General features: G+C 33.8%; 3 protein-coding genes across 3 annotated transcripts; 2 read left to right on the plus strand and 1 right to left on the minus strand.

Moving 5' to 3' along the window:
• Window positions 1-338: 338 nt before the first annotated feature.
• Coq6 (ubiquinone biosynthesis protein COQ6, mitochondrial) lies at window positions 339-9,778 on the minus strand. The gene is made up of 8 exons (XM_072891936.1): window positions 9,562-9,778; window positions 9,148-9,338; window positions 8,215-8,454; window positions 2,125-2,232; window positions 1,979-2,041; window positions 1,163-1,473; window positions 645-927; window positions 339-545 (listed from the first exon to the last, which is right to left on the minus strand). Exons 1-8 carry the CDS (start codon window positions 9,755-9,757, stop codon window positions 498-500), a joined length of 1,440 nt encoding a protein of 479 aa, XP_072748037.1. The 5' UTR covers window positions 9,758-9,778; the 3' UTR covers window positions 339-497.
• Window positions 3,058-8,182, plus strand: Pyx (transient receptor potential channel pyrexia). The gene is made up of 6 exons (XM_072891933.1): window positions 3,058-3,902; window positions 3,971-4,278; window positions 4,931-5,113; window positions 5,272-5,557; window positions 5,759-6,136; window positions 6,339-8,182. Exons 1-6 carry the CDS (start codon window positions 3,783-3,785, stop codon window positions 7,902-7,904), a joined length of 2,841 nt encoding a protein of 946 aa, XP_072748034.1. The 5' UTR covers window positions 3,058-3,782; the 3' UTR covers window positions 7,905-8,182.
• Window positions 9,779-10,429: 651 nt separating the features above from the next.
• Window positions 10,430-14,861, plus strand: LOC140665628 (uncharacterized). Its single transcript, XM_072891937.1, has 4 exons — window positions 10,430-10,827; window positions 10,963-11,557; window positions 12,039-12,205; window positions 12,559-14,861. The coding sequence occupies exons 1-4, from the start codon at window positions 10,555-10,557 to the stop codon at window positions 12,631-12,633; spliced, it is 1,110 nt and encodes a 369-aa protein (XP_072748038.1). The 5' UTR covers window positions 10,430-10,554; the 3' UTR covers window positions 12,634-14,861.
• Window positions 14,862-15,231: the final 370 nt, after the last annotated feature.

Raw genomic sequence — 15,231 nt, forward strand, 5'->3', positions numbered from 1 at the left:
ATTGATTTTCTTTTACATAAAAATATTTTCTCATCAATGTGTATTAAAGTTATAAGATCATTAAAAAGTGAATAAAAATGAAATGTATTTCATATTTTATAATTTGATGCAATTTAATAAAAATTTAATAAAAATTATATTCGTATAAAAAGAAAAATTATTATAAGTACATTTGAAAAATTCTACTTTTTTGCTATATTTTATAAGTTTTTATTAATAGGTTTATAGACTTTTATTAATAACTTAAAAAGTATATTACAAAGTGTAATTTTTCATATATATAGGTAATGTAGGAAGTAGCAATAGCTTTAAAGATTTTCATGTATTTTTATATGAGTGTTATATAGAAAAAAAGTATCAATTTAATATCGCTATCTTCATATAATAATTACAATTTATAATACATCGATTATAAATAATAAACATTATGTAAAATATTTTTTACATCACTCTACAGTAATTAATATCAAAATGATATATACATTGTACTCGTCGAGTTAATATTTAAGGATTGTTCCTCCTGCGGCCTGTCCCATCAACATTTTCTAAAATTAAAAGGATCACAATGATTAATATCAATAATACAAAAAATAATATTTTTCTGCTTTTTAAGAAATGTATTCCAAAACAATGCTTCTCGTTACCTTGATTTGCGGTATAGCATTCGTCAATAGTAAGCCCAGGCTTCTAGCTAGAACAACGGGAGCTGCTGTGCCACGATAAAGTCGATGAAGCGCGTCGATAACGAGCATCATCGGCACATTGTGACGTTGCCTCAGCGTTTCATACTGCCGCAAATATTGCATATCATTGAGATGACTGCCATTCACGGTTGCCTCGGCGAGGATCTTCGTCAAAACTGTCACGTCGCCGAAACCCAGATTTACGCCTTGACCGGCCAGGGGATGGATTCGATGCGCAGCATCCCTTAAACAGAGATATTAATATCAAATAGGAAATGAGTTAAATAAAAGATATTAAATTAATTAAATTCTTATTACGATGATGAAATCTTTACCAAGAACTTTTAGTACAGCTTCGATATGAAGCTAAATTTAGGAAAATTTATTATCATGATTTGAGATTTAATTTGCGTCTTCAGACATTTTTTATTTATTCGGTTGCTTTTTTATCACTCTTGGAAAATTGAAAATCTTCTTACCCGATCAACACTGTGCCCGGTTGAATATAAGATGCAGCGTGGCCGAAACCTAAGGGAAATGCCGCTCGAGATCCTTCGACGATCGCCGCTATGGAGGGTTGCACTTGCCTGGACACGTCGGTCTGCAAAGACAGGTTCGCGAGCAGTTGGCGAAGCGCGTGCATCCCACTCTCGACGACGCCGTTCTTCGGATAGATTCGCCAAAACGCCTCGTTTATACTGTCGACGAACTCCTCCTCTGAGACTTTCAGCAGTTCTTTCGCTCTCTCGGTCGTGACGGACCATATAAGCGAACTGAGAGAATCTGTCAACTGTTCGAGAATTGTAAGATCATTATCGCAGTTAAATCAAGTATTAATTTTTATTAATAAAAATATGAAAAATAATATACTCAAATTGAGATGATTTCACTTTTCATTATTTTATTTTACTTATTTGAATGTGTTTAAATTATTTTTTGGACTTTTATATTATTGTTCAAGGAAAGTAAAAACTGAAACTTGATAATAATTAGTTATAATAGTTTCCGCGAAAAGGATTGTAATTTTTTTCAATTTTGCCATTTCTCTATCTCTCTCGAGAGCGAACTTGTTACGATTATATTTGCTATAATACATCGCCATAAGATATTTTGACTCTTTAATAACTAATAATTAAATATAATTATGTTTAATTAATAATTTTAATAATTAATTTCGTTCTCAGCGAATCGCCAGCATTTATGACATAATTTCTAAAAGATATACATGACTACGTATCATCAGTCAATCTGATTACGTATTCGGGGAAATTCTACTAAGTAAAAAAACAAATTACCGGAAGCAACGCGATGGGTCCAGTTGGGAGAAACCTCTGCCAAGCGACAACGTTTTCCGTAGGCTGAAATCGAAATAGTAATTGTAATTTCCGGAAATTCAAATGCTGTTAGATATCAAATGAGCAATTTTTTAGGAAAATTTTACCTCAGCCAATTTAAGAGTCGCAACAATGCCTAGTTGATTATACTGCCAGTTTGGATAGAGCACACCCATCGTCTTTCGCACTATCGAATTAGCGCCATCGGCACCCACCTGAAACAAAATATCGAAATATTTTATTTATTCTAATTCATTATGATCTCAATAAATTACTTTATAAATTTTAAAATTATAAACAACGTTATAAGGAAGTTTATCTTAGTAATGTAAAGATGGTGCATATAGCAAGAAACGAGTATTTGAAGATTTACAAGCCTGTATAAAAATAGAATCAGATCTGGTCCAGATTTTCAGCAGAAATGTCGGAAATAATATGCGTAGTTAACGTAAATGCGACTCTGTTTATACAAATCTACGGATATTGCTACAGATTACATTCTGATGTGATGTTTCAATAGCAAAATATACATCCCAAGTAACAAAAGTAGTCATTTTGACCTCAAATTACATCAGTCTTGCTATCTAGGATATATCTTAAAAAAATTTATTTATATAAATTATTAAAAAACATTTAAAATATTATCAACATTTTATTATTAATATCACTAAAATAATGGAAAAAATATTATTTTCATTTTCTTCAGAGCCGTTTATAATTTTTCTATGAAAAAAATCGTGTAACTGTTGTATAGAAAATAAGTCTTCAAATGTATAAAATATTAATAATTATTTCATTTATTATTGAAATACAAGTAATATAAAATCATCATTTTTGTATTCTTCAGATTGTCTCTTCTATAATTCCTCGCAAATTGAAGTGAATATAAGCTAGTTGTCTTCGCCGTTTATTGTTCTCAAATTATGTAATTATATTATAATTATCTATAAATATGTAATTATTTTTAATTATATCTGGCCACATACTTAAAAATATATCCGAAATTTGGCACAATTGTATATGCGCATGTACAATGTCGCCAAATTTCGGATATATTTATATGTATATTGCCAGATATGATCTTATGTCCATTTCGTCCGGTTTTCTCGTGCCTTCTGATTAATTAAAAATTTTTATAGAAGAGAAAAGATATGCGCTGGTATGACTGTTTCGAATGATGTCATTATTATATGACAAACCGAGAGAATACATTCTGCTTTATATATTTATGTAATGATAAGACAATCGTTCCCGGCAAGGGTTCCGCAGGAAAAGAATTTGCGGTCGAGGATTTTCTTCTTTCCTATATATCTTCACCACTGAAAGAACGCGAAGAGTGAGAGAGAGAGAGAAACACGAAAGATTAATGGAAGCTAAATATATAACATGCGTTTTATAAACACATGTGCGTGTATACTGTGGAATATACAGGGAGCCAGAACAGTCGGCTAAGTGTTCAGTATTAGCGAACAACAGCGCGCGGCAGGAAGTCATCAATTCGACATCGAGGACATTGATCGAACGACCGATCTAACAAGATGTTTATAATCGTCATTACGTATTGTCAACATTTGACTTGAAAAAAAAGATCATACCGTGAATCCGTTTATTATCGCGAAATCGACATTAATGACACGTGGAGGATAATGTCGAGCTGATTTAGTGAAGAAATTTTCTACGACTCGAAATGTGATTGCAATGTCGATTTATTTGGTCTGAATACCTTTTTTTTATTAAAAGAGTACGAGTCCCAAAACATGTGACTATGTCGATTCTCCGTAAGAAGAACTTCTTCAAGAGACTTTCCGGCAGTCGTTTGACGCGAGAGGCGCCGAGGATGGAGACTGCCAACAACAAGACACCGTCCATCGTGGTCAACAACGAGGTCAGTGAAAGAAATGGATCATCGATGATCTTTCGACTCTTCGACACCTTGATGTATATTGCATTTAGGAAGAACATGACGCTATCTGGATGAACGAGATAGAAGATCGCAGCATTTCCTCCGAGGACAGCTCGGAATCTGTCACGTGTTACATAGGAGCCGCGCCGATGACGCACGAACAACCCTGGAGCAAGGAGAAAGTTGAGATAGCGTTAGCGAATCTTCCGGGAGGTAAGGCCGCTCTATCTCTGATTCCTGTTCTTCACAGTGATGCTCTACAAAAGGTTCTGGAAGAATTTCAATGTTTGACTCTCGACAAAAATGCGGACCTCAAGCGTCACAAGCTGTCCTTGCCAAGCTGCATGTTCGCAAATGGGTATGGATGTGAAGATTGCATCTGCAATTTAAGATAAAATAAATAAATAAATGAAATATAGAACTGTCCCTCACTCAATTAATATACACACGTGTAAACGGAAAGGATCTCTATTATAATAGAATTACAAGAGAAGATTCGCTCGATCTCGTAGATGTAACTCGCTCAACAGTTCGAATCGCTCCGCTCTGATATCGAGTCTTCTCGCCATTTATGCGGTCCTCTTCAAAAAAGAAAAAGTATATTTACGACGTGGGTCTTTTGTATATTGATCTCGCTAGTTGTTTAGAGCGCGGCGTTCTTAGATGTGGTGTAAAACACGTGTAACACTTGAAACACACTTGACCGCACTTGACGAATACATACATATACACTTACACGTACATACGTTTACTAAAATCAGTCCCATAGAAATAAAGATAGATAAAAATAGAATTTATTATGCTTGTTATATATATATGTATTGTTATAGTTTCTATGTATGTGTTTTTTTATAGATATGCTAAAAATAATATCTAATATCTAATTTATATAGTATATAATAAAATACTCTATTAAATAATAAAACAATAAAATTTTAATTTTAAAATTTAATATTTTTGTTCTTTATAATTTAACATTTTATATGTTTCTAATGATCTTTTGCGTGCAGATTTATGCAAAAAGCTCTATTGGCTAGCGAAAACGGAGCAGCAGCCGCTGCGACTCCGACACAACTACTTGCAGGATGGCCGGACACGTGTCTGCTGATTTCTAGCTGGTTGGGTCATGTAGAGATCGCGAAGGCTTTGTTGGGCAAAGGCGCGTCAGTTTCTACATGCGACAACGATGGAAGGTTTATATCATTTGTGTGATAGATATTGTCATTAAAAAATTAACTTGAATTTCTTGATGACTCTAATTCCCCTATCATAGTTAACCGTAATTTACCAGACGCTTTGATTAGATTTAATCATTGATAGAAAGTATGTACTACACGCTAATACTTCTCAGAACGTCGTTACATCTGGCAGCGTGTGCCGCGTCTGTGAAGATCGTGGAGGAACTACTGAGACACGGCGCTGATCCACATAAGTGGGACCTCGGGAAGAAATGCACCCCGTTGCATTGTGCTGCCTCAACTGGTTGTGTTGCTACCGTCAAATGTCTGATCAAGTCGGGTGCCGATGTGGATGCCGGATTGTCCGGCAGGAGTCCGCTTCACTACGCTGTGCTGAACAACGCCGGGGATTGCGTCGAGGCTCTATTGCAAGCAGGTGCTTGTCCCAATAATCCACAGGTGCTTCTTCACCACAACCATAATTTAAGCACAAGTGGGGAAGTAATACTACAAATCAGAAATCGTTGAAATAAAATTAAAACGATAAACTGCAATTGTCATTATGCGCAGAAGCAATTATTTTCCCATCAAAGTAACGTGTTTCTTCGGCTTGTTTCAGCTTGAGATATCCTTGGTAAATTAATTTTGATTCTTTGGCAGGTTTACACGGAGACACCTTTGCACGTGGCGGTTAGTCTTGGCAATGTCCGTTGTACCAAGTTGTTGTTGAATCACGGCGCGGATGTGAGAGTGCAAATGGGAGTCGCGAGATCGACACCTCTACACTTGGCGGCCGAGGAGGGCAGCGCGGAATGCACCAGGTTACTGCTGAACGCCGGCGCGAGCTGGGAGGCGAGAAACTCGCGCGGTCAGACGGCAATGCACCTAGCGGCGCTTTCTCAATCCATAGAGACGATAGACGTGTTAATTAGTGTCGGCGCGAGGGTCAACGAAGAGGATAATGAAGGACGCACTCCTCTGCACGCTGCAGTCGCAAAGGCCCTGAGAGGCTGTGAACTGGTCAAGACTTTAATACAAGTTTGTAAATCAATTAAACATTTTCTTATTCACTGAACAAACTACTTCTTTAATTAAAATAATAAAGAAATTAATCGCGTCATTTTAAAGAAATTTTTTTCTAATAAATAACGTTAAGTAATTCCATTAATGTAATGAAAAATTTTAATTAATGATTTTACTGTAATAATAGAATTAATAAAATTCTTTCTTTGTTCCAAAGGCAGGCGCGTCAGTCAACAAAGCGGATAAGTTCGGTTATACGCCACTGCACATCGCGGCCTTGAACGAGAGCTCGCCTACGGTGGTGATGTTGTTGTCAAAAGGCGCCGACGTGACGGCGCGTACCAAAGGTGGCGTCACCGCTCTTAGCTTCATTATACGCCGCACTCCAGATGTGTTATCGCGATTTGTAGCGCGTCTTGATCAAGCAATCTCATTGCACGATCATGAATTAGGTGATGTAGACTGTGAGCTGCGACTGGATTTTAGACCGTTAGTACCGGGCGGTCGCAGCGAGACGGATCTAATGCTCTGCTTGGTGGAAGTCGGTCAAGGCCACATGCTAAAACATCCGCTATGTGAGAGTTTTCTCTATCTCAAGTGGCTACGTATCCGCAAGTTCTTCCTGCTCAGTCTCGTGTTCCATTCGATCTTCGTCGCTTTCTTCACCGGCTTCATCGGCGCGACGTATTTATGGCATATGGAGCAGTTGAGCAGTGGCCTCCTCTGGCCAGTACTAGGTTTCACCTGCGTGCTCGCGAGCAAAGAGATCTTTCAGCTCGCTCATGGTATTTGCAATTACGTTAGACGGTGGGAAAACTGGCTGCAATGGAGCGTAATCGTGGCATCTGGCATCATCTTAATTCCGCCAGCGCGTGACTGGCAGCATCACGTTGCCGCCTTGGGTATTCTGCTGGCCTGGATCGAGCTGATGATTGTAGTCGGTCGTTTCCCCATGTTCGGCATCTACGTACAGATGTTTACCCAAGTGTCTATCAATTTCTTCAAGTTTCTCGCGGCCTACATTTGTCTGATAGTCGGCTTCTCTCTTGGCTTCAGCGTGCTGCATAAAAACTACAAGTCCTTCGCCAATCCGCTTATCAGTCTGCTCAAGACAGTGATTATGATGTCCGGCGAGCTGGAATTCGAGGATGTTTTCTTCAACGAAGAGGCGCAGCTTGTGTATCCTGGCACGGCGCATCTCATGCTCCTTAGCTTCGTCATTTTGGTGACAGTGATTCTAACGAATTTGATGGTTGGCTTGGCTGTGTCAGATATCCAGGAGTTACGCAGATGCGCCGGTCTCAATCGACTGATACGTTGCGCCGAGTTGGTTTCTCACCTCGAGAACATGCTGTTCTCTAAGCTGCTGGATTGCGCTCCCGCGTGCAAAATAATACGAGTGTGCAGGAGGAGCGCGCTGTTGCTGCATCCACCGCATCACTGCGCCCTGCATATTCGGCCGAATGATCCGCGCGAGAAGCGTCTACCACGGGAGCTCGTCCGGGCGGTGTATCGTCTAATCGGCGAGCGGAAGACGCGAGGAGTGACTTGTCGCGGCGGGACATCACCACCGCGAAACGTCGCCGCGAATGAACCGAATTACGCGAGACTCAGCAGAAGGTACAGCAGAAGGTACAGCAACGAAAGTAATCAGCAGCAGCTGAACGAACTCGCGGCTGAGCTGAAGAAATGCTCGTATAACATCAGTACCAGATTGGATAGTCTGACGGACAAAGTGGAGAGAATCGCCCGAGATTTAGACCTGACAATGCATTTACGTTAATATTGTCAAATATTCTGTCTCGTTGAGCACGTGAATTGTTCGAAGAAAAACGACAAACCGAGACAATCGGATAATCTGTCAGAGCAGAGTCTAAAGTCAAAGATAAGAATGCAATAAATGTGATAAGAGATCCAAGTAATTCAAAAATGAATCTAAATATCTTGAGATGCAAACTTTAATGACCTAATCAGTGGCGATCCAATAGAAAAATCTAATAAATTATGTATTTTCAGAAGGATTTATATAGATACATATATTTGTTATAAATTATACATATAAAATTCAATGCTACTTGTTTATTATTACTCACCAGTAATCTGGCTGCGTACCGTTTTCCTGATTGCAGCTGTACAGAGGCGAATTCGGCCGATGTCTTAGGAAGTTTTACATCAGTGATCTTAGATTCGTGAATCACAGTCACATTCTCTTTCTGAGAAAGCTGCTTGTTGACTGCGTGCAACAGCAGATCGTTTTCAACTATGTATGCCAATTCCTCAGACAAATGGTCCTCGTTGAACGTTATCATGGCGTTGGAACATGCGTCCCATACCTAAAAAAATTATACTTAAATTTTATAGAATTTCTAATTTTTTGTAATATGTAAAATAGAGCAATAAAATAATAATGAATAATAGATGGCTGTTAAATATACAATTAAAAAATAAACAGAAAAAAAGCAGGCGAATAAAAGTCAAGACAATAATTGTGATGCAAAATCTTCTGAATATTATTTATATCAAAACAGAATATATTGTAAATGTATTGATCTTTCTAATTATCTTCAACAAAATAAGATAAAAAGATTATATAGGAAAACTGTCATCAATATTGAAAACTAATTGCACAGATGGAGAATTGCACAAACATAATAATCAAAATGTCAAGAAAAATCAGAATAGATTCTTGCATTGTATACCATAAACAAACAAAAGTAGAAGTTACTAAAAAAAATAAACAAAAATAACAATTATTAAAAAAACATCCTATAATCTAATTGCTTTTTAATTACATGTGACATATTAATGATATATTTATTGTAAATATTTGCTCTCTGCACTTGTTGCGACACTCACCACTATAAAGAAAAACAATGTTAATTCTTGTTACACATTAATCTAGCATGTAAATAATATAAAAATATATAACAATATAACTCATTATACTATTAATATAAACTTGGTAAGCTTAATAATTTAATAATTCAAAACAATGGAAAAAGAAATAAAATAGCATAAAGCACTACCTGCATTGTTCGTACTGGACAATAGCGAACTGCCTCTATATGTTGCCATGCTCCTAAGCTGGACAACAAGGTACGAGTATGCTGATTCAAAGCGACAACTCGATTGGAATATTGCTCCTGCGGTGTATATTTTTGTTTAGCACTCCCCTCCAGTAGCAAGACTTTTTTGCCTTCCAATCTTCGATTGTTTCCTAAAATAAATAAATAAATATGTATTTTTTTTTTTTTTGACACAGAAAGTTTGACAAAAACATGTGACTTGAAGGAGCAGACTGTTTTAAGAAAGATGCCTAAAAACAATTGTAATTCCGTTGACTATTAATTAACAGTGTTTTAACTTGTTTAAGTATCAGAACACTTGTTCTCTTTGACATCCCGATAGCAATATGGTGACAATAACAAATAGAACCTAACCTATGGCGCACGCTAATGTCGCGCCGATCATGCCGCCTCCGGTGATGATAACGTCATATTTTTCTTCATTTTCTACGGTGGTCGAATAGTTTTTCCTCGATATTGCGACCACACTGGGAACGGCATTCTTACATTTTTGCGAAAGTGACGTGAAAACGAAACGGTGTGACAGCACAACTTCCTTGAGAGCCGCCATTTTGTATCGCTTTAATCCGTCTCGATTATCGCGCGGATCGAACTCTTCGATGTTCGTCCACGTCAAATATGTATGCAAATGCATATTTTTATTATTTTTTTATTTTTATTTTTGTTATATTTTTATTGTACAATTATTTATAATTCTACAAGAGAATAATAAGTCAATATTTTATATATATTATATTTACAAAAAACATTTGTCGCACGCAAAATTTATAGTCATACCCTTTTCAAATGCTTAATACTTTTGTATTAAGATATTATATATATATATATATATATATATATTTTTTTTTATAAGCTATATATATTTTATTTTTTAAATTTTATCTTTATTATAATTTATAAGTTATTATATTTATTATATTTATATATTATATATTTATATATTTTTATATTATTATTTTATTATAATTTACATATATATATATATATTTATTTATTTTATTATAATTTACATATATATATATATATATATATTTATTTATTTTATTATAATTTATTTCTCTTCATAATAATGCGTTCAATTCGCATGATTCTTGCTTTAAATAACGAACCGAATGTTTACGTTGAATATTTACATCGAGTGGCTTCTTTATCGAATACTTGTCCTTTGCGAGCGCGGCGTCTTACATATCAAAACACATGTCGGGAACAAGAATTCGGACAAAATATTATTATTATGATTACTGATGTGCTACTGACTACTGACAATGAGCAAAGTCAGTTTCGAAAGCTCGAACAGTGAGCATCTGCGTCTTTTGAATCTGTGTTTTGTGCATATAAAATCCAAAAATGCGTGGAAGACCATCGATAATGAAGAGTGATGAACTTATACAAAAGGTTTTGAAATACAAAGATATGATAGTTACAGCGGAGGGCACAATTACACCAAAGTACGACGAGATATGGAAGACAATATCAAAAGAACTCGGTCGTCGCATGTCATACTCATCGATCTATATATATGTGACACGCAATAAATATAAATTAAAAGACAAACTAATGAATCATTCTTCTTCTGCGACATCGCGAAATGTGACCGAAAATGTATTAGAGGAGACACATGTAAGTACATCAGCTATTATTACATCTATATGTATATATATATATTATTTTCCACCTGTTTTTGCAAAATGTGTTTTGATAAAAAATAACATTTTATAAAAACATGTGTAAATTTTGCTATAATTGTCCTTCCAGCTCCAAGCAACCAGCTTCATGACAACAGCATTCGATGACTTGGAAAATGATGATGACAATAGTTCTGTTGATAGAAGGCATCAAGATGATAATATCAGAGACAGTGATTGTCCCAATACAGCAGTCAACTTTGACCTGGAATTAGATACACCTGGCAAAGGTCAGGGAGCGTTGCAGAAGGAGTTTAATGTTTATATTCGAGAGGAGAATATGAATAATTATGATAAAAATGTCAAAACGATATCTGATTCCGAAACCGATGAGACCGTGCAAACCGATTTCGATTTGTACAGACAAACGGAGACGCCGTACATCAACAATAGATTCAACGACATCAGCGATAACATGATGCTGGAGACGTCGTATGGATTTTCAAAATCACCGGTCGGATATCGCAAGGTGCATCCGCATTTGGACGGCTGGTCAAAAGATAATGTCAAATTAAGGAAGATCGACCCTTTGATGGATGAGTTCCAACAGTTACAATTAGAAATAGAGAATGAAAAGAACCAAATGACCAAGAAAATGCAGATACTGTTACAAGCGGAAAGCTACAGAATTAATATCTCTAGGGCTCGAACGCAACATGTACTTGGTAAGAATGAAGGAAGCTATATAATTATTTGGAGCCTTAAGCAAAAGATATTAGTGTTAATAGTATTAATCCTTATTCCGTACCGGTGGATTATTTTTGTCTGTGATTTTTCTAACAACGTCAATTTCTCGAAAACAAATAATCATAAAATAATATATTTAAGTAAATTATTTTTCAAATTTATTATTTTAGTCTTTATTTAGAATGTTCAAAGAAGGTATATACATTTTTTCAGATTTTTTAAAACACTTTACATATTAATAAACTTATCGAAAATACGCTGACCCCCCACCTGTACAGTTAGAAGGTGCCAAAAGTAACAATACGGAGTATTAGTATTAATATTAATATTAGTATTAATATTAGTATTAGTATTAATAATCAGTATTAATAATATTGAACAATCCATATATAATCAAAATGGACCTCTATTATCTTGCCTGTTTAACAATACAAAATCAGACTGAACTAATTTTTGTAGATAATGCCAAGAATGAATTGACCGGTCTCCAAATGCAAAACAAATCTTTGAAAGAAAAAAATACAGTTTTGGCGAAGTTTTTGAAACAGGTGCAGGAAAAACACGCAGTCGAAATGAAAAACATGCAGAGTCAAATAGATGTTCTTACAGACAAATTAAATGTCAAGGTATTGTCATACTTTTTATTTAAACTATTTTTTTCGTATTTCCTATATATATTTTCTCTATAATTATATTTGCCACAGCTGCTCAATATGGACACTGGCAACAATAATATTTTTGGTCAAGTCATTATTGATTATTTTTTGTAATTGCAGAATATATACCTTTCATTTAGCTTATTTTTCAATATAATTTATTTATTTATTTAAATGCACAGAGAAAATAATTAATATGTATGCCTAACAATTATACATTTTTAACACAATAAACGTGATATTTTATTTTTTAGATATTACTTTGCACATTTATAATATTAATATATTTAGTTTGTTATATTATTTATCTTTTTTTTTAATAGGAGACATCTCTCTCTCGAACACAAATCGAAAGATGCTCGAAAAGCGCACGAGGCTCTCATGGTGGAGAAGGATGATAGAATAAAGCAATTGGCAGAAGCATTAGAAGCGGAGCGGTTTGCTAATCGCTTTAACGAATTGGATCAAGAAAACCTGCATTAACAGAGGAGGCCATGAAAGAAAATGTTAGGATACTGAATCTGTCGGATCATTTATATAATGTAAGAAAACAGAACGAATGGTTGCATAATGAAAAAATTAGTATAGAACACAAATTAGAAGAGGCTGTTAACCAAGAGAAACTTAACAAAATATATCAAGAGATTATGGAACAACAAGAAAAAAAAGTTATTGATGAATACTTGGAGATACATGCTAAAGCCGTAGAGAGAGAGAGTGAAGCAAGAAGCACAAATGGAAATAGTACAATTGTCGTATGTAAAATAATTTGTTTTTAAATTATTGCAGACATAATGCTTTCTATATTTTATTTCTTATTTTATAATATTCAATACTTACCTCGTTCTATTTCAGAATGTCTCGAATCTTTTTCTTATAATCCTCTTTTTTTTCTTTTTTCATATTCAAGATCTTTTTCCAACTCGATTATTTTGCTTCTGAAATCTTCGTATTCGTCAGTCAGTTTATTACACAGTTTAATCTGCGTTTGCAATTAATTCTCTAATTTTTCCACATCTTTGTGATGTGATTCAATTAAATTGTATTTACTCTTTAATGTTTTAATTTAATTTTTATGCTCATTTATTAATTGCTCCTTTGTTCCACATACATCTATATACAATTCTTTCACGCGACTTAACGCTTTTTGCGTTTGCGCCAATTGTACATTGGAAAAATAAAAATTTTATTTGTACATATTCTTGCGATATTTATTAAATAAAGCTTTTATTGAATTATTCAAAAATGTTCAGAAACTATCAAATTAACTTAAGTAGTTATTTATTAAATAATTATATTTATTAAATAAAGCTTTTATTAAATTATTCAAAAATGTTCAGAAACTATCAAATTAACTTAAGTAGTTAATTTGATAGTTTCTGAACATTTTTGGATAATTTAATAAAAGCTTTATTTAATAAATATCACAAGAATATGTATACACAAATGAAATTTTACTCTTATAAGCCGATATATAATTGCAATTTTCAATTTAAAGAAGAAAGACGAACGCCGTCGATACTTCGTTCAAGAGCTATCGTTATAATTACTTAAATATACACATTAAGTGTGTATCACTTAAGACTAAGGATAATGTAGATCTTTGTTATTCAGTCCTGTTGCTTAACGCATTAAAAAATCTTTAATACAATTAAGTCGCGTGAAAGAATTGTATATAGATGTATGTAGAACAAAGGAGCAATTAATAAATAAGCATAAAAATGATATTAAAACATTAAAGAGTAAATACAATTTAATTGAATCACAAAGATGTGGAAAAATTAAAGAATGAATTGCAAACGCAGATTAAACTGTGTAATAAACTGACTGAAGAATACGAAGATTTCAGAAGTAAAATAATCGAGTTGGAAAAAGATCTTGAATGAAAAAAGAAAAAGGGAGGATTATAAGAAAAAGAGGTAAGTATTGAATATTATAAAATAAGAAATAAAATATAGAAAGCATTATGTCTACAATAATTTAAAAAAAAATTATTTTAATTAAATCAATATTCCATTTCAAGTAAAAGAAGCGAGAGATAAAGTAAGAAATAAAGAGGGTAAGGAAGTGATAAAGAGGGAAAATTAAAATATTAAGAAAAACGTTAATTTTCACTCCATGCAGGAAATTAAAGTACTGTTCTAATATAATTCTTTCTCATCTCTCTATCAAAGTTTATCTTTGAATATTAGGAATTCGTTTACATTTTATACACATGTTGTGCTAGAAAAGATAATCAGATAATCTCTATTAGGATTGTACAAAGTATATCATTTTTACAATATAGGATTTTACATATAAAAATTCTTGTAACTAAACGAAAAATCTGAATTGTATTAAAGATTTTTTAATGCGTTAAGCAGCAGGACTGAATAACAAAGATCAACATTATTTTTAGTCATAAGTGATACACACTTAATGTGTATATTTAAGTAACTATAACGATAGCTCTCGAACAAAGTATCGACGGCGTTCGTCTTTCTTCTTTAAATTGAAAATTGCAATTATATATCGACTTATATGAATATAATATAAATTAAATAAAATTTTGTATATCTCTATATGTGAAGATTTTGATAAGATTGTTCGATACATCGCGTACACCGTATGTTTAAATAGGCAACATTAATTTATCAATATTATCACTATATAGAGAAGAATATAGAAAAGTATTATTAATATTAGTTATTGTATTTTTGTACATGTAGAGTGAATTAATTTATTTTTTGTAATAAAGAATTTATGTCACTGTCGAAATGCGTTGTTAGATTATTATTTTTTACCTTATTCTCCGCGATAATAATTACAATCTCTGATGCATGAAATAAATATAAAAGATAAACTAATACAACATTGTAATCGGCTAATGAATGCCTGTTGTTACTAAAAAAATGTTATGATAAAAGTGTGTTAAAAATTATATCGAGAAACAGATAATATGTACGTTTAATGATAACATTCACGAGGGTTTACCTTGAACCCTCGAAGCGAATCGA

Source organism: Anoplolepis gracilipes, chromosome 5 (genome assembly GCF_047496725.1).
Source record: "Anoplolepis gracilipes chromosome 5, ASM4749672v1, whole genome shotgun sequence".
Taxonomy (NCBI): domain Eukaryota; kingdom Metazoa; phylum Arthropoda; class Insecta; order Hymenoptera; family Formicidae; genus Anoplolepis; species Anoplolepis gracilipes.

What these genes read in the sequence shown, in the direction of transcription:
- Pyx (XM_072891933.1), top strand. Translation starts at nt 3,783, where the DNA reads ATGTCGATTCTCCGTAAGAAGAACTTCTTCAAGAGACTTTCCGGCAGT. An exon ending in AGCTGCATGTTCGCAAATGG is followed by an intron (nt 4,279 to 4,930) that starts GTATGGATGTGA and finishes TTTTGCGTGCAG; the next exon opens with ATTTATGCAAAAAGCTCTAT. An exon ending in ACATGCGACAACGATGGAAG is followed by an intron (nt 5,114 to 5,271) that starts GTTTATATCATT and finishes AATACTTCTCAG; the next exon opens with AACGTCGTTACATCTGGCAG.
- Coq6 (XM_072891936.1), bottom strand. Translation starts at nt 9,757, where the DNA reads ATGGCGGCTCTCAAGGAAGTTGTGCTGTCACACCGTTTCGTTTTCACG. An exon ending in GGTACGCAGCCAGATTACTG is followed by an intron (nt 2,233 to 8,214) that starts GTGAGTAATAAT and finishes ATTTTGTTTCAG; the next exon opens with GTGGGTGCCGATGGCGCTAA. An exon ending in ATGCTATACCGCAAATCAAG is followed by an intron (nt 546 to 644) that starts GTAACGAGAAGC and finishes TTTTAATTTTAG; the next exon opens with AAAATGTTGATGGGACAGGC.
- LOC140665628 (XM_072891937.1), top strand. Translation starts at nt 10,555, where the DNA reads ATGCGTGGAAGACCATCGATAATGAAGAGTGATGAACTTATACAAAAG. An exon ending in ATGTATTAGAGGAGACACAT is followed by an intron (nt 10,828 to 10,962) that starts GTAAGTACATCA and finishes TTGTCCTTCCAG; the next exon opens with CTCCAAGCAACCAGCTTCAT. An exon ending in CAGACAAATTAAATGTCAAG is followed by an intron (nt 12,206 to 12,558) that starts GTATTGTCATAC and finishes TTTTTTTAATAG; the next exon opens with GAGACATCTCTCTCTCGAAC.